The sequence below is a fragment of the Haemorhous mexicanus genome, chromosome 14 (assembly GCF_027477595.1).
Source record: "Haemorhous mexicanus isolate bHaeMex1 chromosome 14, bHaeMex1.pri, whole genome shotgun sequence".
Taxonomy (NCBI): domain Eukaryota; kingdom Metazoa; phylum Chordata; class Aves; order Passeriformes; family Fringillidae; genus Haemorhous; species Haemorhous mexicanus.
In genome coordinates, this window is record NC_082354.1 from 15,674,992 (window position 1) to 15,695,759 (window position 20,768).

The 20,768-nt window shown below is 49.0% G+C and overlaps 1 protein-coding gene across 3 annotated transcripts in view; it reads right to left on the minus strand.

The window, feature by feature from the left end:
* Window positions 1–8,030: 8,030 nt before the first annotated feature.
* CYSLTR1 (cysteinyl leukotriene receptor 1) overlaps window positions 8,031–20,768 on the minus strand; it is a 76,292-nt gene continuing 63,554 nt past the window's right edge. Inside the window, exons 1-2 of one of the 3 annotated variants that reach the window (XM_059859139.1) lie at window positions 13,559–13,705; window positions 8,031–11,175 (exon numbers count right to left, since the gene is read on the minus strand). In XM_059859139.1, the coding sequence (XP_059715122.1) occupies window positions 10,091–11,131 (1,041 nt within the window). In that variant the 5' untranslated portion in view covers window positions 11,132–11,175; window positions 13,559–13,705 and the 3' untranslated portion in view covers window positions 8,031–10,090. Of the gene's footprint in view, window positions 11,176–13,558; window positions 13,706–19,189; window positions 19,513–20,768 lie in introns of those variants that run through there. The other 2 variants (XM_059859138.1, XR_009488250.1) reach the window with 2 other exon arrangements.

A 20,768-nucleotide genomic window follows, 5' to 3' on the forward strand; every position in this document is an offset into this window, starting at 1 on the left:
GAGCAGAGCTGCTGCCAGGTGGGTACAGGGACAGTTCTCCAGCTGACCCAGTCAGAGCCACCCCAGGGCTGGGTCAGGTCTGCTCACCTGGGAGTGTGCTCACAGCTCCAAGGAAATCAAAGCAACCATCATTTAAACATGTTAGAGCTGGAGATGCTCGTCCTTGCTCTGGTGATGAAAGGAGGAAGCCAAAAGAAGTTCATTTCTAAGACTCTTCTAAATCCGAGTGAAGCTGTTGAACAAACCATCTCCAATGTGCTTTCCTGCTGCTCTGCATGAAGAGAACATTCCCAGGATGCTGCAGAAGCACCTGAATCCTGTGGCTTTATCCCAAAGAGGGGATTTCACTCCCTGGGCTGGGCAGGGGCTCATTTCCCTGCATGGATTTCAGCTGAGAAAGGTCTTTGGAGAGCAGAACAGGCACCAGAGCCAATGTCTGGAAAACAGAGAGGAGGGGAAGGAAAAAAAAAAAAAAAAAAAAAAAAAAAAAAAAAAAAAAAAAAGGAAGAAAGCAAGCAGAATAAATCTGAATTGAAACAAAATTACAGCCTGTATTGAAATCTCCACATTTGGAATTGATTTTTTTTCCATCAGACAAAAGGCTGAGTTCAGTTGTTGAAACGCTGATCTCTTTTTTAACTTGTTCTGAAGGGCACATCCAGGGGAGCTGCAGGTGAACCCTCAGCAGTGGAGGACTGATAAAACCTGAAATATTCCTGTGTCAGGTGTAATGTGATGCTCATCCCTTTGTTTGGGCTGTTTCCTTCCTGCTGGGCACTTGGAGGTTTCCTACCTTTCTACAGGTTCACTTGTTTTTCTGGCTGCTGCCCTCGTTTTAACTCCATGCCCTGAAACTGAGGTGGAACTTTCAGGGCATGGAAACCTTTTCCCTTCACATTGGCACCAAAATTTCCCTGTGCGTGGGAGGTTTGCTGTCCACCCCTGGGCTGAGAGTGCTGGAAGCTGCAGCACCTTTGGGAAAAGCTGCCCGTGCTCCCTGATCTCCCTGCTCCCTGTCCACATGGGACTTCATTGTTTCCCTCCAGTTCTCCATTGTCTCTCTTCAGAGCTCTATTTCTTTCCTATCTGGCATTTTCCTCCCTGTCCCCAAACAACCTCTTTTACTTGCTCTCTCCTACAATAAGCCCATTCCTCGTGATTGTTTCCATTCCCTTTTTTTGTTTTATTTTTTATTTTTCACTTGATGGAGGCCTGGGGGCCCTGCTCTGTGCTGGGGTCTCCTCTTACAGCCACAGCTCCCCTTCCCATCAGATCAGTGTCCTCAGCACTGCAGAAGGGACTCTCCCACCCCAATGAGCATTTTCTATCTGATGGATTTTATATCAGTGCAGAGCTATGAATCAGGTCTGGGATGCAAATATAAAGCAGCCACATGGCACGAGGCACTTGGGAGCACTTCAGGCTAAAGAGAAAAAAAACCCCAACCCACTCAGCAAAAGGCAGAGATGCAGCTGTGAAGAATTCAAATATTGGCTCCTCCAGGAAACCTCCACGTTGTATCCATTACTGAAATCTACTTATTTGTTTGGGGCTAATGATCTCCAGTTTGAGATTGGCAAGGATCTGGTTTCCCACCCTCAGAGGGAAGGTCCAAGCACTGATATTCCATGGGAGGTGGTGGCACAAGGAGCATTTCTCAGCTGGCAGAGCAGATCTCTGGGAGAGAACCTGCAAGTGGAATTATCGAGGACACTTTAGGAGAGAAAGCAGAAAAAAACCCCAAACTGGCCCCTTCCTACCTTCCCCATCTTCTCTTGCTATGAAAAATCCTCCTCACTGCTTTCCCTGCTGCTGTGCCTGGTGCTGAAGGCTGCTGGGAGTGGGGAATTTCAGGGATTCCTTCCAAAGGCTCCACTCCAGGAGTGCTGGCTTTGCCATTTCCCTGCTCTGGAAAAGGGGCTGGTGGCTCCAGAGGCTGCAAATGGGGCCTGGAGCAGCTGCCAGCTGAGCTCATCCATGGGGATTGATGTGGGGATGATGTGGGGATTGTCTGTGATGCTGCAGAAGTGGATTCTCCAATCACTGTAAGAAAAACAGAAGGAATAAAGGGGGGTGGAAGCAGAGTGACATTTCCTGGGATGTGCCTTGAGGCTGTCTCTGCAGGGCAGTGCTCCTGGTCACCACCCCTGCTGCTCATCCTGAGCTGGTGGTGAGCTCAGGGTGAACTTTCCTGCTGGAAAAGGAGGTGGAGAATGGCCTGGTGCTCCAGCATCCACCCCTGCCCCTCTGCCTCACTGACTCACCAGGAATAGATCACTTCCCCCTTGCCTGGAAGTCAGGAGTCCCCACTTGTTAGGGATGAGATAAGGGGTGAGATAAGCACCACAGGATGAGGATAGATTTGTGTTAGAGCTGTGAGAGGGGGGTGAGCAGCTCCTGTGTGCTGGAAGGGATTTGGGACCCCTGATCCCAGAGTTCCTCTACCTTGGACAGGGATGGAGTGGCTGAACCCCAGCAATGGCACAGCCCCATTCCCACCTCCTGAGACCAAGTGTCTGAAGCACCTCCTTCAATAAAAAGCTTGGAATGACTCTCTTTGGTCTTAATCATGCTCAGCATTTCTACTGGAGCTGAGGGAAGGCCTCCAGACATGGAATATTTAATATTTTTACCTGTGAGTGGCCCCCTGTGACCAGTCACCCTGCAGAGCCACCAAATCCTTCCCCCAGTGACACATGGGGCCTTGGTGTCTGTTCCAGCAGTTTCTCCAGAAACAAACTCACGTTTTGAGAGAACTACAGGACCCTTGTTTCATAAAGAAATGAAGCAATCTCCTTTTCACTTCCCCTCTTTGCTGTTACTTCATCTTTTCTCCCCCAGCGGTGCCAGCAGCGTCCGGACATGAGCAGGGCTGGCCTTTTGTCACAGTGTCACTCAAGGAGCTCTGTTAATCCCTGCTCTTATCAAAGGTTACTGGGCTTTAAAATCCTCTTTCTGATGGATGAAATGCTGTCAGAGCCTCCTCAGGGGGCCCTGACCCCTTTAGCTTTGGGAGAGGGGACAGAAAATGCCTCACCAATATCAGGGTCTTGCTCAGCGTTGCCTTTTCACCACTGCCCCTGGTCTTCCTATTTATGTATTTCTATATAAAATCCAGCAAAAACCATCAATAAATATAAATCCTTCCATCCAAAAGGAGTCCAAACTGTGTTTGTGTGAGCTGGGATGGCAAAGGTGATGCTCTGCTGTGGTGTTGCTGCGCTGAACTTGGGGGAAAGCCCCTGAAATTTAACATAAAATAGAAAGAAACAAAAGTATTCCCCAATTTATTACAGCCCCAAATCTCCTCCCTCTCCCTACAACTCCTGCAGTTTGCATTGACATAATCCTTATAGTTTGGACAAAGAGCTGGTATTTTGTAGAAATTTCAATTTTCCTGGGAAAGCAGGGGCTGAAGAATTTACATATTTTTTCTTGTAACTGAATTACATTTGGGATTGAAACTTCAGCTTTAACTTTTGGTTATCACTCTCCTTGGTTCACAGGAGGGCAATATTTTCCTGGCTGTATTGTTTTTCTAGATTTGATGGCTAATAAACCACATTTCTACTTCTCCCAACTTCCTTCTCAGAGTCAGTTTAGCCAGGAATTGTGCCCTCCCTGAGTATGAAGTGTAAGAGCTGCCTCCTCCTCCAGCAGTCCTTGTTGGAGCACAGTTGTTTCAGAGGAACATCCAGTAGAAATAAACAGGGAAAAATCAAAATATACAGCTCTGCTGAGGGGTCAGTGCTGGGGGAGAAGGGCACAAGCTCGGGCACCTCTCTGGAAGCCGTGGAGGCTGTGCCTGAGTTTACATAAACTCAGTGCAATATTGGATGTTTGCTGTGGTTATTTCACCAGCAGAATTCCCACCATGGGAGAGAGTTATCATAATTAGACATTTAATTAGGGTTGAATCATTGGTGCCACTCTCTGTGGCTCTGGAGGCTCCTGCTCAGCACTGCCCAGTGCCTCCAGTGTCCTCTGCCATGTGCAGATGCACCAGGGACATTTGCTGACCCTCAGAACAACCTCAGATTCTATTGATTAGTTTTAGTTTTAATTATAGCAGCACCAAACTCGAATATCAGCTGGTGTTAGTGGCACTATTTGGATCTGAACAGATAGATCCCAGGAGGATCTGAACAGATAGATCCCAGAAGGATCTGAACAGATAGGTCCCAGGAGGATCTGAACAGATAGATCCCAGAAGGATCTGAACAGATAGATCCCAGGAGGATCTGAACAGATAGGTCCCAGGAGGATCTGAACAGATAGGTCCCAGGAGGATCTGAACAGATAGGTCCCAGGAGGATCTACCCCAGGAGCTGAGGATGTGCAGGACTGTCCCGCAGGGCTTTGAGATCTGTTCCTCAGCACCTCTGTTTCATTAGTTCACATCCTTGAGGGCTCTTTTTCCTCCCACAGGATATGATTAACCCTGACTGGACTCATCACACTGCATCCCCAGAGGAAAATCCACCTGAGCTCAGCCCCTGCCCCCCTGGAGTCCTGCCCAGCCTGGCATTCCTTGGGAATCTGCTATGGGACACGTCTGGGCCCCCTCAGCTCTGGGGCTGGGCTGCCCTCCCCGAGGGCTCTCAGCCCTGCTCCAGTCTCTTCTCTGGAGCTGGGGACCACAAGCCCTTCCCAGAGGTGAGGATGCTGCTCCAGGTTTGTGGGGATGCTGCTGTCCTCCCCTTCCCATCTGGGTACCTGGAAATGAGGAACCCAGAGCAGCTCTGGAGTCCTGTGACCCTCTGGCACAGTGGTTCAGGGTGATGGAGCACGTGGGGAGTGTGGGAGGAGATGCTGCTGACAGGAGGCAGTGGCTCAAGGCCAGTTTGGGGGAACTTTTCATTCTGTTTTCCTTGAAAATTCGTGGTGAAAGGGCAGTGCAGCATTTTCCAGCCCTCACTCACGTAAGCAGCTTCCTGCCATGAGTAACGTGGGGAGGACAGGGCAGAGAGAAGGGGCTGTCTCAGGGTTACTCAGAAAGGAAATAAAGCCTCTCTGATCCTGGGGCATCCTGGGACAGATGCAATTCTAACAGTCCAGCCACAGGCTGCCTTTTGCAATAACTGCTCCCAAACCCTGAGTCAGCCCTTTGCAGCCTTCTGGGCTGGTCAGACAAAACACCTGCAGGAACCTCCTGTCCTGAGTGTCCCTGCAGCAGGGACATGCTGACACTCTGCTTCTTGTCCTTGAGCCCTCCAGGTGTTACTGGGGGGCTCAGGGGCTGCGGGGAGCCTGTCAGAGTCATACCTGAGCTAGAAGGGACCCACAAAGATCACCAGTTCTGCTCCTGGCCCTGCACAGACACCCCAAAACCCCATTCTTTGCATCCCTGGGAGCGTTGTCCAAACCCTCCTGGAGCTCTGGCAGCCTTGGGGCCGTGCCCATTCCCTGGGGAGCCTGGGCAGTGCCCAGCACCCTCTGGGGGAAGAACCTTTTCCTAAAATCCAGCCTGACCCTCTCCTGGCACAGCTCCAGCCGTTCCCTGGGTCCTGTCCCTGTCACAAGGAGCAGAGATTGGAGCTGCCCCTCAGGAGGAGCTGCAGCTCCTAAGAAGTCTCCCCTGTGTCCCCTCTTCTCCAGCTGAACAACCCAAGTGACCTCACCTTGCTGATATGAAACTCAAGCAGATCACCAGGGAGTTGTGCTCCTCACAAATAAAGGGTTTTTAAGAGGCCAAACCCAAACCAAATTCTGTTTAGTCTTTACCTGCCCCAGCAGAGACCTGCAGCAGGGGTCCTGCACTTGGAGATTTTATTCATGATCAAAAACGTGGGGTTTTGCTGCCTCATTCCTTCTATCCCTCCCAACCTGGTGAAGATCCACCAGGAATGTATTTATTGACCTAACAAAGGGCCCTTGCTTTGCTCCCAGGGCAGCTGCTTTCCTCTGAAGCATAAGAAACCACACTGACAAGAACAAAACGGGCACATTTCCCCCTCCAGTGAAACCTGCAAATATTCCACAGAGTTGTTTGTACGTGCAGCCCCTCGCAGGGCTGGAATTAAGAGTTTGGGAGAAGCAGGGTTGAGTTCCCAACCTTGCTGATCCCAAGAGGGATTTGTAACCCCAAGCATCAGGCTGGGCTTTTCATCCCTCAGGTTTGTTTCAGGAATGTTTCAAAGGCATTTTATTGCTTTCAGGAATGTTTCTAAGAGATTTGGGTGCTGATGGTATTTCAAAATCTGATGGGCTTTCCTTCATTTTTGCTCCTTAGTTTTTTTCCCTGGTAATCAGGTGAATTACCCTGTGTGGGAGAAGGATGAAGAGCCTGGTGTTCTCCCTCCTGCCATGTGGGAGAAGTCCCTCTCCTAATGTCAGACCACAGTGGAAATTGGGTAAAAATGCTAATTTAAGGTTCAGCTTGAGATTTAACTCCGGCTTAAGGGACCCAGAGCTTCTCACTGCAAAGATCCCTGGGGAATCCAGGCAGTGGGAATGGATTGAGCCCCTCCAGCCCCAAAATTCATGCTCAGGGATGGGGAGGGGCAGGAGGCACCATGCTCAGAGCAGGAATGAGAGGAAATCTCTCTTTATTGCCAGTGCTTGGACTTTATTGCTCATTAAACTGAAGGGCTGCTGGCTTCTCACATGCTGCAGGAGTTTTATGGGAAAGCAGTTTATGGAATTAGGGTGAGCATGTCTCATGTGCAGTTTCTGAAGTCCCCAGCTGTGCCTGTGTGGCAGCTCCCTTTCCTTTGGTGGGAGACAGGCAGGACCATTCCATTCCCACATGGATAACCAGTTTCTTGCAGAGCTTTTCACCCACAGCTGTACTGGTTTGGTCAGAAATAACCCTCCCAGACACACCCAGGCCAAACTGGCACGAGGAGGCGACGCCCAAGGGCTGTACTCACCACCAGCTCCCCGTGGAAGCTCTGCAGATCCATACTGGAACAGTCATCCTATGGAAAATCAGTGGCTTTTAGGCAAAGTTGAGGGTGTAGTTGGAGCCCAAGGCAGGAGGAGGGTACTGAGTCCTTCTGTGGCTGGGTCCTTCCCAGCTGGAGCATCCATCCTGAAAAATAGCAAAAACCAGAAGGAAGGCAGAGAGGGAAGCCCCAAAGATTGTGAAATAAAACACGGGCAGGGGTGGGAGGGGAGGAACGAAGGGGTCAGCACCGGAGGGAACAGGACAATGACAGGAGAGAAACTGGGGCTGGACTACATGAAAAGAGGAAACCTCGGCAGGCACAGGCTGCGGGAAGGGCTCAGCACTAGGGGACACCATCGGACCAGAAACTGCCGCAGAAAACAGCCCCGTTTCAAGCAAAAACCCAACCCGCTCACTTTCGTTTTCTCTGCGTCTCCGTCACCTCACCAGGGTGACACTTGGTCCCCAGCTCCCAGCTCCTGTCACGTTGTACAGCCCCAAAACCAGCACATCTCCTAACCTGCCCCATCCCGGTAACAATCCCTGTTTCTCTGTGCAGCTTTCTCTGCAGGCTCCAATTCCTGACCAAAACCTGCCCGGGATTTGCTGCCAGGGTGGCACTTTGCTGTGTCCCCAGGGCAAAGGCACACGTGGGGACATTGTCACCCGGAGCTGGTGGCAAAGCCCACCTCACCCCTCTGGGCTGGAGCTTTGTAACCAAACAGCCCCCTGCAGACCCTGCACCTGCTCTGGGGAACTCCAAGGAGAGAACATTCCCAGCACACTTTTCTGTGTGTTTGTGATGTGTGACCACACAGAACAGACAAAAATCCCCTTCCCCAAGAGCATACCTGCCCCTCCAGCTGTCTTCCAAGCATTTTCTGTCTGTCAATCCCAATTCATCCAGATTCCAGCTGCTTTTTGTTGGGCTGCTCCACCACTGCAAGGTCTACCAAGACCATCAGAAGTGTTTTGGCTCCAGCAGGTCCCCAAACAACAGCTCCAGGGAAGTTGAGCTACAGCAAAATCCAGTTTGGCTGGAGCAAAAGTACTCCCCCAACATCTCAGCAACATCCGTGCTGCTCTATGTGTTTATTACACAATTATAAATTATTATTATTAAGCAAATATTACACTCTGGTGCTGTGCGCAAATAAAGTTTTATTGTAGAGAAGAAGAATCTGTAACAGAGACTTTCAAATGAGCCACAGAAAACAGTAATTAAAATTTCACTTGCAATGTTTTTGTTTGGTTTTCAGTAAAGTTTTTTAAAACATGCATTCCTATTGCACAAAAAAAGAAAATAAAAAAAAAGCTGCCATTTCATTTGCCATTAACATTGTCTCATTCAAATAAAAAAGGCAAAAGGTTAAAAAATACATCTGGTACAAGAAAAATGCTTTGCAATATATACATATATATACACACACTTAGCTTTACTGTACAATATTTTAAACTTTGGGGATGGGCATGTTATTCCTGCATGTTCCAGATAAAAATCCATGAGGATTTTTTACAGTTTTACAATACCTTTAAAGCCTGGAGACACAAGTGGAATACTCAGTGCTGAACCTTGAAAATGAGTTTTAACCAATTCATTCACATTTTTAACCTGAACAATTTGTAGTTCTGGCTTTGAACTCTTGGCTCTGCCCTCCTGGGGATTTATGGGGTCTCTAACTCTACTCTGCAGCAGCAGCTTTCAGCCCTCTACTGCTTTATCCTTCAAATTTAACAAAGGAGTTTCAGATGTCCTTGGAAATTCACATCCATCATTTGTCCTGCAGGTGAATTGGTTTTTTAAGTGCTTTTTGCTGAGCAATGGCTGTAGTGCCAAGAGAGAATTCACACTCCAATTATCTGTACAGATAATTTCTCCAGCAGATGCCTCTCCAAGCCAAACTCCTTTTGCTCACTGTTATTCTTTACTACTAAAACTGTTTTCTTTATTCAAGATAACATCGAGTAATTTCATAAATACCATATCCAAACACACTTTCAGCTGGAGAAGGAGCTGATAAATGAACAGTGAGGTTTAATCCTACAAGAATTTCTTTCTGTCGGGATGTGTCGCACATTTCCGGCCAGGCTCTGCTCCAGCAGAGTGGGAGCTACCTTCCTGCAGATGCCCTGGAAAAGTACAGGAATGTTTCCCTACATCCAAGAGTTTAAAGTTTTTCTTTACAGAAGAAAAACAGCCCAATGTTTTTTCAGCATCACATCTCATCCAGACTCAGATTTTGAAGCTCTTCCTGAAAGAAGAGCTCCAGCTCTTCCTGAAAGCCTTTCCAAGGGCCTCGTGTTGCCTCTTTGCTGCCAGGTGTGGGTGAGGTGAACACTCTGGAACAGAATCAAACATCCTGGAGAGCATTTTTTAAATATTTATTATTAATTTAACACCCTTGGCCAATAGTTGAGAAAGGCATATCTGACTCCAAGCATTCAGAGCTCCACTTTAACCTAAAACTTCCCCAAAAACTGGAGTGATATTCTGAATCCTGCAGTCATCATTTCAGACAAGTCCCTCTTATCCTTTTTCCTAAGTTATCCTGCACAGTAGGACACTGCAATTCTACAACTGATCCCATGGATTTTTCTAGAAACTGGGAAAATACTGGCAAATCTGCTGCCCACCAAAGCCTCTTGAGCTGCTCAGTGTGGGTGCAAGAGGGGCCTGTCCCGATTTGCAGCCCAGGCACAGCCCTGGGAGCTTAAAACACACATAATAATCATAAAAACCAAAATCCAGAGGCAGCTGGGAGCAGGGCAGGAATTATCCTGGCCTTGCTGTGTAAATAACTTGGCAGCTGCTTGAAGTTCCAGTGAAAACTCTGCCCTCGCTGTTCATCAGGAGCTCCCCATGCGCCGCAAGCTTTGTGTACATTTCCCGCTGGCTCTGGGAATTAACGCTCTTGGAAAGTTGTGAAACGAAGCAAATGCCCAAATACAGCCTTGGAAGCGGGTTGGCAGTTCAGCAGCAGCTCCACAGCTTGCTGGTGGTGGCTGCTCTGTCCCACTTGGCTCTGGGGGTGCCAGGGGCTGCCCAGCCCCAGCAGTGGCTCTGCCACCAAGTACCACAAACCAGGGACTGTCCACAGTTACTTAACTGCAACAAAGGCTCGAAAGCCTCTATCCCATCTTCTGGAAGGGTTCTGAGATCTCCATCCCCCACCAGAGCTCTAAGGGGAAAGTTTAACCTCCTTACGAAGGAGCCACAGCTGCCTTTCCATTCTCCCTCTGGTTTTCTCCAAAGGGTTCCTCCTCCTTATCCTTGACAGAGATCTTTTTCCTGAAGGCTTGCGACAAGCTGGAGGAGGACGCCTTCCTCAGCGTGGTGAGTCTCTGCCGGAAGTTTCCTCCGGAGAAGAAGTAGAGGAGGGGGTCAAAGCAGCAGTTGGCGGCTGCCAGGGGCAGGGTGACGATGACAGCTTTCTGCAGGAACACGGTGTCCGCGCAGGCGGAGCCCCGCAGGCGCAGCGTGTGCAGGTGCACCGTGCGCAGGACGTGGTACGGCGTGAAGCTCACCAGGAAGGTGGTGGTGACAATGACGATCATCCACACGGCCTTGCGGCGGTTGGCCTCGTTCTTCCGCAGCGAGTTCCGCAGCAGGGTGCGGATGATCATGGTGTAGCAGATGGTGATGATGACGAAGGGGAAGATGAAGCCCACGAAGAGGGCGATGAAATCCAGGATCACCACCATGTTTGTCTTCTGGGAGTTTTCCGGCGGTTCGAAGCACTTGGTCTTGTTGCCGTGCTGGTACGTGCCGTTCCGCAGGAAGGGCGCGCTCGTCAGCGTGACGAACACCCAGATGCCAACGCACAGAAACTTCGCCTTCCTCTCCGACACCAGGCTGATGTTGCGGACCGGGAAGACGATGGCGATGCAGCGGAAGAAGCTCATGGCCGTCATGAAGAAGATGCTGCAGTAGAGGTTGACGTAGAGAGCGTAGGACGAGAGGCGGCACAGGAAGTCGCTGAAGAACCAGTGGCCCTTGTGCACGTAGTAGATGACGCGCAGGGGCAGCGTGAGCACGCACAGGAAGTCGGACAGGGCCAGGTTGAGCATGTAGATCTGGAAGGCCGTTTTCTGCCGGTACGTGCGGATCAGCACGTACAGCACCACGCCGTTGCCCACGAAGCCCACGATGCTGATCATGGAGTAGAGCGTGGAGTAGACGCTGTTGCGGAAGTCGTCGATGGAGTGGTGGTGGCATGACAGGTTGAGGGACAGCGCTGTCATGGTGCCCTGGGTGAGGCGCCAACTCCCTGGCGATGGTGTCAGGCCTGGGTGGGGGAAATGCAGGTGAGGTAAAGCAGGACAGGAAAATAAATATCCATGATGAAATAAGAGGAAAAATCTGTTTCAGGAGAGAGCTGAGAAGGGGTGTGGATCTGACCCATCCCTGCTACAGCCACCTTTCTTCACCAGGTACCAACAACCGGTTATGAGTGACAAAATGTGGCAGAGTCATGGAATCACATCACGGGACCATGGAATCCTTAAGGCTGGAAAAGACCCTTGAGACCATCAAGTCCAAGCATCAAGCATCACCACCATGATTACCACTAATCCATGTCCTCTAGTGCCACATCCATACCTTTTGGAACATATGATGGCTCCAACACCTCCCTGGGCAGCCTTCACTTGCCCAGGGTTTGATGAGCCTTTTGGTAAAGGAATTTTTCCTAAGGTCCAATCTCAACCTCCCCTGGTACAACTCGAGGCCATGACATCAGGACATTAAATTACCAAAAAATCTCTTAACTCCTCACGCACTGAGGCAGATACTCAGCAAAACAGCAGAGAAGGATAACGAAGGTGACAACAGCACTATGGGATTTAAAATAGGAGGAGTGGTCCTGGACCCTAATAATTGTTCAGCCCTGATTCTCCTCTTTTTTATTTTTTGATTGATTTTCAGTTTCTAATGGTTCAAGTGCAGAACCTCCCTTGCAGCCTGAGACCATGAAAAGCTTCGAGACCAGAGCTCCAGCTGAGAATACTGAAGAGCCAGCTGAAATAACAGGACACCACAACAACAACAACAACAAAAGCAGAAGCTGGGTCAAAATCAGCCATGAGAGCCCACAACTGTACCATGAATATGTTCTAAATTGCTGATAAATATATTTTCACCCATACAAATAACTTGGCACTATCAGATTCTCTGTCTGCCCCCCAGACTTACTGAAGTCAGAATTCAGAATTGCTCTGGAATGCTCAAGGCTTCCCGGTGTCAGTTAAATTTCAGCTATTTTGGTGTTTGTACTCTTTTAAAAGAGTCCTTTGACTATCTGCAGTGCACAAACGGGCGAAAGCTGAGCAGGTGTCAGTGAGGGGACTGTCACCACCCAAGGTAGACAGAGTGATGTTCATTAGAAATCCTGAACAAAGCCACCAGTCCAGTGTCAAGGATCTTTGATGCTTTTATCACATTACGTCCTTAACTCCAGCCCAAAATTTAAACAACTACGCGAGGTATTTGTCCAAAAGATAAGCAAGACTTGTTTTCTATTGTATTTCTAAACATAATTTGAGTTTTGCAACCAAAAGGAAACTGAGGTTTGCAATCCAACTGCTTAAGCGTGGGAGAACATCACATCCAGAAATGCATATGTAAAAATCAACAAAAATCCCACAAAAGAGCATTTCCCAGCTGAGGCTTTATATTTGCATCATGAATCGAAGACAAACATCGCTTCTGCCACTTTTTTATTTGTACAGCCATGGTTCACTGAACCATTTATTTGTGTGCTGGTGAATTAAGCTCACTGGGTGAAAGGGAGCCACAGTGGATGAGAAACGGCTCCCAAAGGGAGCAAACCCCTGAACTACTGCTATTCTCCCAGTCTGATGCAGCACAGATAAATTTATAGCTTGTCATAGAATCACAGACTGATTTGTGTTGGAAAGGGCATTAAGGCTCATCCCATTCCACCCCTGCCATGGGTAGGGACACCTTCCACTATCCCAGGTCTCTCGGACGCCTCCATTCTCTGGGCACCCTGTGTCAGCCTCTCACAGGAAAGAATTTCTTCCCAATCCCATCTACCCCTGGTAGTGAGAAGCCGTTCCCCGTGTCTTGTCCCTCCGTCCTTTGTCCCCAGTCCCTCTCTAGCTCTCCTGGAGCTCCTTTAGACTCTGGAAGGGGCTCCAAGGTTTTCTTGGATCCTTCTCTTCTCCAGGTGAGCACCCCCAGCTCTCCCAGCCTGGCTCCAGAGCAGAGGGGCTCCAGCTCTCGGAGCATCTCCGGCCCCCAGTAGATTACACTCAATTTAATTACACACCCCAAAAGCAAAAAGCCGCTGCTGTCGCTCGTTCCAAGCACAAACACGAAGCATCCCCATCCCGAGGAACGCTCCGGGCTCGGCATTGCCCGTTTGGGGAGGGATGGGAATGCCCCAAAACACCAAACTGCCCTCACAAGCCCCAGATCCCCTCTGCGAGGGGACGGAGCGGGGACACAGGACAGGAACGGAGCGATCATCGCGGCCGCTAATTAACGTCGCAGCTCATTAGCGGCGCGGCTGCGCTCCGGGGGGGATCCAGCGGCTCAAAGCGGGACACGGCACAAGCGGGGGGCACCGAGGCAAAGCCCCCACCCCTCACCCCGGGACCTCTCACCCGAGACCCCCCAGCCCAGTGCAGCCCCAGTGCAGCCCTTACCGGAGCGCTGCGGGGTCGGAGCGGGCGCGGATCCGTCCCAGGCGCGCTCCCGCCGCCCTTAAAGCGGGGCGCGCCCCCGATCCCGCCCCCGGCCCCGCCCCGGTCCCATGGGGACCCCGAAACTTTCAGCTTTTCCAGGGTTTTCCCACCTTCCGAGGAAATAGCGCTTGGAAGCTTCCAGCCGTGCCCACGCTCTCCGGTCTGGTGGGAACTGCCGGGTCCCCTCGCTGTTTGTTCTGCGAGTGTTTTACTCCTGCTTGTAACTGGCAGGGAGCTCCCCTCTGACATCAGTGTTAGCAACCTTGTTTAGAAATGGCTTTTAGGAGACTTTTTGATGTTGGTGTCATCAGAGGGAAAACAGAATTCTCACGGATTCTCACGGATCTCCGTTCTTCCAGCATCTCAAAATGTTCTATATTTATATATCTGTTTTTAAACAACTGTGGCTTTGTCGAGGAAAAAAAAAAAAAAACCCAAATAAAAAATAAAAGATAACCCCCAAACAAAACCAAACAAACTTTTCTCAGTTTTGAATATTTTAAGTGTGGGCTGTCCCACTCTGAATTTTCAATTTATTATATTGGCTTTCTTTTGAGGATGTATAGTTGCTGTTCCCAAGAATTCCTTAACTCCTTTTGCTAAGGAGTTAAGGAATTCTTCTATTCTCCCATCCCAAGTTTGACTGAAATGTGGATGGTCACAGGGGGCTGGGTAGTGGGACCCAGCAGCTCTTGGCTTCTCCAAGGCAGTGGGGAATCCTTTGGGGGAAGAAACCTTTATCCGTGGTGGGAACAGCTCCAAGCAGCACTGCAGCATCTGGAAGTGTCCAGGGCTGGGTTGGACAGGGCTTGGAGCAACCTGCTTCAGTGTAAGGTGTCCCTGCCCACGGCAGGGGTGGGACTGGATGGGCTTTAAGGTCCCTTCCCACCCAAACCATTCCGTGATTAAAGCCAGCCCTGCTGAACTCACCACTGCATCACTGTCCTCATGGACATCTCCCTGTCCTCATGGGCATCCCTGGTTCCCACCTTGTGCTGATGTCCCCCGGCTCAGCCTGTCCAGCTCTGTTCCAGGGGCTGGCAGCAGTGGCCCCACATTTCTGTGAAGCTGTGAAGCCCCACCAGCACAGCTCTCCCACTGTGCTGCTGTTGTGTGACTACCTGGGAGAATTCCCAGCCATTTCTCCTGCCCCAGCTCCATTTTCATGGCTGCTTTTGGAGTTTCCAAAGCCACGGTGCTGTGGACGTGGCAGTTTCTCTTTGACCTCACTCTCCATGAACAGTGAAGGTGTGTGAGAAGGAAATGCAGCTTTTCCCTGTGCCCTTCCCAAGAGCTTCCCACCCTTCCTCAGCCACCCGTGCCCAGGAAGCCTGTCCAGCTCCCAAGAGCTGCTTGGTAGCATATTTGGAACAGTCAAATGGCAGGATCATGGGATAATTCAGGCTGGAGGGGACCTCAGGAGATCTCCAGTGCAATTCCAGTTGGTTCAGGCCAGGCTACTCAGGGCTTTGTCCCACCTGATTTTGAAAACTTTCAAGGATGGAGGTCCAAGATCCTCCAAGACTGGAAAGTCCTTGCACTGCCTGCAATCTCCTGTGCTGGGAGCTGCCTCTGGAGTTTGTTTTAATTGTGGTGCACATTCTGCTGTTATTCAGCCATTCTTCTGCTTTTTTGCTGCCATTTCTGGCCATTCCTTCTGCTTTTAACCACTCAGTTATTCCTTCTCCTTTTCTTTTTCTTTTCCTTATTTTTTTTCTGTTCCTTTTTCCTTTCTGCCTTTCACTCTCAAGAACAGGAAGATTTCTAGTTGTAAAGTCAGACTGAGGATGGTGTGGGATCAAGGAGGATGCTGCTGCTGCTCCAGATGTGCTGGGATTGCAGCCAGAACTTTGGTGGGAAGGGTTTCCAGCTGAATCCATGAGGAGTTCACAATGCAGCTCTGACATAATGTGGCAAAGATGACACTGGAATTTGGGGGGCAAGGACTGCAGTACCTCCCTGATATATCAACATGTGAGGAGATCCAGAGGAGAGCAAGGGGAGGGGAGGACTCCTAAAAGGAGTCTTGGATGAATTCCCAGAGGCATGAGGGTGAAGAAGAGCCCAACAAAGCGATTCCCATCAGGTCTGATAAGAGCAATTTGTTGCTGAGGCTGTAACTCCTCTGATTCCCTTTCCAGAGGAAAATGGTATAAGGAATAAAGACACAAATGAGGCTTTGGAAATCTGTCTGGGACCATGTGGTTACTCATGAAGGGATTTTCATAAAATATCACAGTGACAGGACCATCCAAATCTGGGAAAAGCCTGACCATGCTTTAGGGTTGTCACTTAGCACTGATTGATCCTCCATTGCCTTCTCCCCCTGGACCCCAGATTCCTGCAACTCCTGCCAGATTGCAGGAAGTTTCCCATGGCACCAGATTCCAAGACTTGAGCCCTTCCTCAAGTGTCCTGAATGCCACTGATCCAGCACACTGCTTATCTCTTTACTGCAGCACTTCCAGAGAACTTCCTAAAAGCCTAAATATTTCCCAGAGAGAATGAAAAACCCCTCTAGCATTGGCAACTTCTTCCACTCTGGCTGTTTAAGAAGGGGAAGAAATAAACATCTTAACAATGTTGCATTCTCTTTCCTCTCCCGTGACATCCCAAAATAATTCCCTTCTCTTGGAATCTTATCTTGGGATAAGGATGGTGTCCCAGCTTCAGACTTGCCCCAACATATTTGGAGTGGGCTGGGCTGTGTGACACTGGCAGGGAACTCCCAGGGGCAATGTCAGCTGCAGGACTTCTCCAGAAAAGCAGGACTTTGGTGATGCCTGAAATCAGGCATGGAGACCTGGGAACGCTCTGCCTGCCCTGATCAGCTGGGCTCAGCCAGCCACACCTGGAATGTGCATGGCTTCAGTCATCATCCCAGGAATGTCCCCCCTGGAAGTGAATAAAGCACAGGAGGAAAGCAGAAGGGGAAAAAAAGATCTTGGTGAGGGAGTGCACTGGAACAGAGTCCCTGGAACAGGGATGAGCTTCCACTGCACAGGGGTGGGAGAGCAGAGGGAAAGGGGAGGTTTGGAGGGGTCCCCCCAGTGTGAGTAGAGATGAAGAGCCTTTCAGTGCAATAAATTCTTTGCCCTGAAGGCCAGCAGCCCACAGTCGTTCTGAAACAAGTGGGCTGTGCCCTGGGAAGTGCTGGGTCAGGGCCATCCCCCAGTGGGGTCAGCCCCAGGCTGGCTGAGTCGCTGTTTGGGTGACACAAAACCACAGGAGGAACGGTGCTGTCAGCAGCTGCTGGGGGATGGCTTCAGCTCCCTCCTCCTCTGCTTCCCCTTGTTGGACAAGTCATTTCTGCTGCTTGCCAAGGATGGGGAACCCCTCTGCTGTATCAGCTCCTTTCCCCCAGTGGGAGGTGCTTCTCCAGGGGTTCATCCCTTATTCTCACCTGAACTTGGGTCTGTTTATTCCTTGGACTCAACACAGGGAATTCACAGAATCACAGAATATTCTGAGCTGTAAGGGACCCACAAGGATCATCAAGTCCAGCTTTTAAGGAAATGGCTTATCCAGAGGTCAGACTCTTGGTGTTATCGGCACCCAGCTCCAACAGAGGGAATCTGAGTTTTGCCACACTTCCAACATGCCCTCATCTCCCCTTGGTTTTTAGGGATTGATATTCATGAGTGACCCACCCTGGCAGCTGTGAGAAGCTGCTCCATCCCAAGCCATAAGGCAAACAAAGCTCTCTATTCCCTGGTTTTTGTGGGAAACCAGAGCTGTGGAACCTCCTGTTAAGGAAACTTCAGCCCTTGTCACTCAACCCATCAAATCCTACTGCAAATACAACTTTTTGAGTGGCTGCTGAGGAAAGAAGACTGAGGGAAGACGGGGAGATAGTTGGATACTTTCAGCATGGTCTCCAGTCAGCATTTTTTGGGATAAAGCATTTGCTCTGCTGAGATGAATAAAATTAATTACTGCCAGGACTGAGTGTATGGACCACTGTATGGATTCAGCCCTTGATATCCCAAACATTTGGAGAATGATGCTGATCTCTCCCCAGAAAAAGAGGTGGGGATGGAGATGGATGACAAATCTAGGAAGGACCAAAGGCATCAGCCAGGGATAACTGATTTTTTCGGTTTTGCTGACAGGATTTCCTCTCAAAAAACCAACAGGGAGAGTTTGTGTGGCATTTTCTGGGAAGTGGAGCTGCCATGGGGTGGGGACAGGGACAGGGCTGTCCCAACTGCCACCGCTCCTGGTGCTGCACATCCACTCCTCCCTAAAGTGACCCACACTGGGATTGGAGGAACCTTTGGGACAGAGGACAGACATTTCAGGTTCTTCTGCCAAAGAAAACTTCTGGAAAGATGTTTCAATCAAAGGACAATTTGTGAGGCCAAACCTCCAGACAAGGACCCTGAGCCACCCTTCTGCTGTGGTTTGGTGGGTGAAGGACCCCACAGGAACTGGCCCACGTGCAATCAGCTGGTCACACTCTGCATGTGGTTTTATGAAAGAGAGGGCTTGAATTTGTACATTTCCAGAATCACTATGGGATGGGCTTCACCCAGCACGGAACACCTCCAAGTCCAGCAGTCCTGGGTGCCAGGAAAAGTATCCTGAGTGCCTCAGGCAATCAACCACCTCAGAAAAAAGTTAAAGCCATCATCATCAAAAACGTTTGAACTGCTGACTTGAAAAGCTGCATTTCCTTGGTTGGGTTTTTTTTCACAGTTCCAACATTTCAACCTGTGAGAACAAAGAGCCACTCTGGCTGGAGATGCTGTTCTGATAGAGCCAATTGCTGCTTCCCCTTCCTGTTTTGTATGTGGAACAAGAGGGCTGCAGCAGATGGGGCAGATAGGGCTGGGTTTGGGCTCTGCCTCTGGTATTTCACAAGTCCCATCACAGAGAAAACACTCAGGGAATGTGCAGCGTCCCTTTCAGATGAAATGTTGTCAAGGAAAAATATCCTGAAAACATTTCCCCATCCTTCATGGTTCATTTATGAGGAGCTGGGAAATTCTATGAATTCTCCTGGTTTTGTAGAACCGGTGGGAAATATGTATTATATCCAAATCTCTCCAAGTTATCTTTTCATCCTAATATTTTTCCCAGAATGGGGCAGACCAAAAGGTGCATTATTCACCCTCAGGCTGGAACTGGGTGTGAGGGCCCTTGCAAGCCACCAGTGACTTTAACCCTTGCAACTGTGGCTACTGGGAGCCTTTCTCATCCACAAAACTAACATTTTAACTCTCTGATGATCCTTTTTTGACAGCAGAGGTTTCTCATACCAAAATCCACCAGACTTCTTTTTCTGATGAGAAGACAAACTTCCCAGAAAACTCAACAGCACAAAGGCAAAAATTCCTCACGGATAAATTTTGCTCTAATCTTTTGGAAAGTAAACTGAAAAGCCAGAAATAGCCTGTGCAAATTGGCGTTCTCTTTTGGGAAAGGGATTGGGATAAACAGCATGAAAGTAAGTGGATTTTTGGCATCAGTATTATTTTAGGGCTCGTAGCTCTTGGAAATTTTGTTCAAATATAAACAGAGGGGCAAATTCATGTGAATTAATGAATCATAGGATAACCAAGGTTGGAAAAGAGTTCAAAGATCCCCAAGTTCAACTGTCATGGGTGAGCTTGAATTTATTGAGTGCATCAGTTGGAGCCTGAATTTATTGAGTGCGTCTTGCGATATTGAAGTGATACTCAGGATTTGAGGATGGCTGGAGAATTATCTGGGACACAGAAGACATTCAGTATTTTCCACAGAATCCCAGAGATCATGTTCAGCATCTCGTGTTGGAATAAAGCTGCAGCCCCTGCCAGACATCAGCTTTTCTCTGGAAAAATCCATCAGGATGTAAAACCTGCCTTGCATTTGAACAGCTCCATTTTAATTGAGGAGATACAGCCATCTGGAAGTCAGATTTTCCTTAAAAGCTATTAAGAAGAAATGCCAGGTCAATTAAACCTCCATAATTAATCTTTGATGATCAAACATACTTTGCCATGGGATTAACCTTTTAATTATTCCCATTTTATTTTATTTGCACCTGTGCTTTCTGTTCTCATTCACAGTTTTGCCCTGGGAAAACATGGGGAACACAAGGCCAAGATCAACTTCCCAGGAGAAACCTCATTTTTCAGCTGCTACACATTAACCACCAGGGGAACTGGAATCATGGAGTGATTTAGGATGGAAAAGACCCTGAAGGTCATTTATTCAACAATGACCCAGCACTGCCAAGCCAAGACCATGTGCCCAAGTGCCATTTTACTTCTTTTTAGGATAATATTCCTGGATATTTGGGTGGTAAAATGATCTGCACCAGGAGGATGATTCTGTTACTGACTGACAGGGAAAGCCCCACATCCAAACTGAGATCACTTGGAGCAGCCTTGGAGCTCAGTCCTGGGCTTTTAATTCCCAAAGGAATCAATCAGGGATCAGATGGACTCTGCATGAAAGGGGAGAGGTAAGACCTTGGAGGGACATAATTAAAAACCAGCCAAAGTAACATGGGAAAAGCCTAATCAAGCTGTTGGAGAGAGGAGAAGGAGGATGGAACCTGGGGTTGGACACACTCAGGTTTTTCAGACAAGGGAAATGTCAGGGCAGCCAAAGCCAACCCAAAAATTCAACTGTGGAGCAGAATAAATTGGAGCACACAGTGGCAACAACACTCTGCTTCCTCTTCAAGGAGTTCCTCATTCCCAGAGGAATCCTTGAGGATTCCCAGAGGAATCCCTGAGGAACCGTCCCTTCTTCAAGAGCAGGGTTTACAATTGCAGCAGGAGAACTGGAGACAACAAGAACTGAGCCCTCCAGAGTGAGGGATCTGGAGCACCAGATATGCAAAATGTTTGGTTAAAAACACCACAGGAAAGAGTGTCAGAAACTTCCTGTTCTTTGAGCACTCAGCTTCTCATCTTGAGAGTTTTTTTTTCTTTTTTTCTTTTTTTTTTTGTTGTTTTCCTGTTGACTTGAAAGGAAAAATGCAAAGAGAAAGCCCCTGATAAGTGATGACTTAACCAGGCCCTTTGTGCAGAGTTTAGGGCAGATAAGGACACCCCAAGTACCAAGAATTTGTGTAAAGATGCTCCTACAGCACCAGTGCCCATCTCCAGCCCTCCTGCAGCTCTGCTTCTACAGCAGATTGCTGCAGATATCAGCAGAAATCTTTATGAAATCGAAG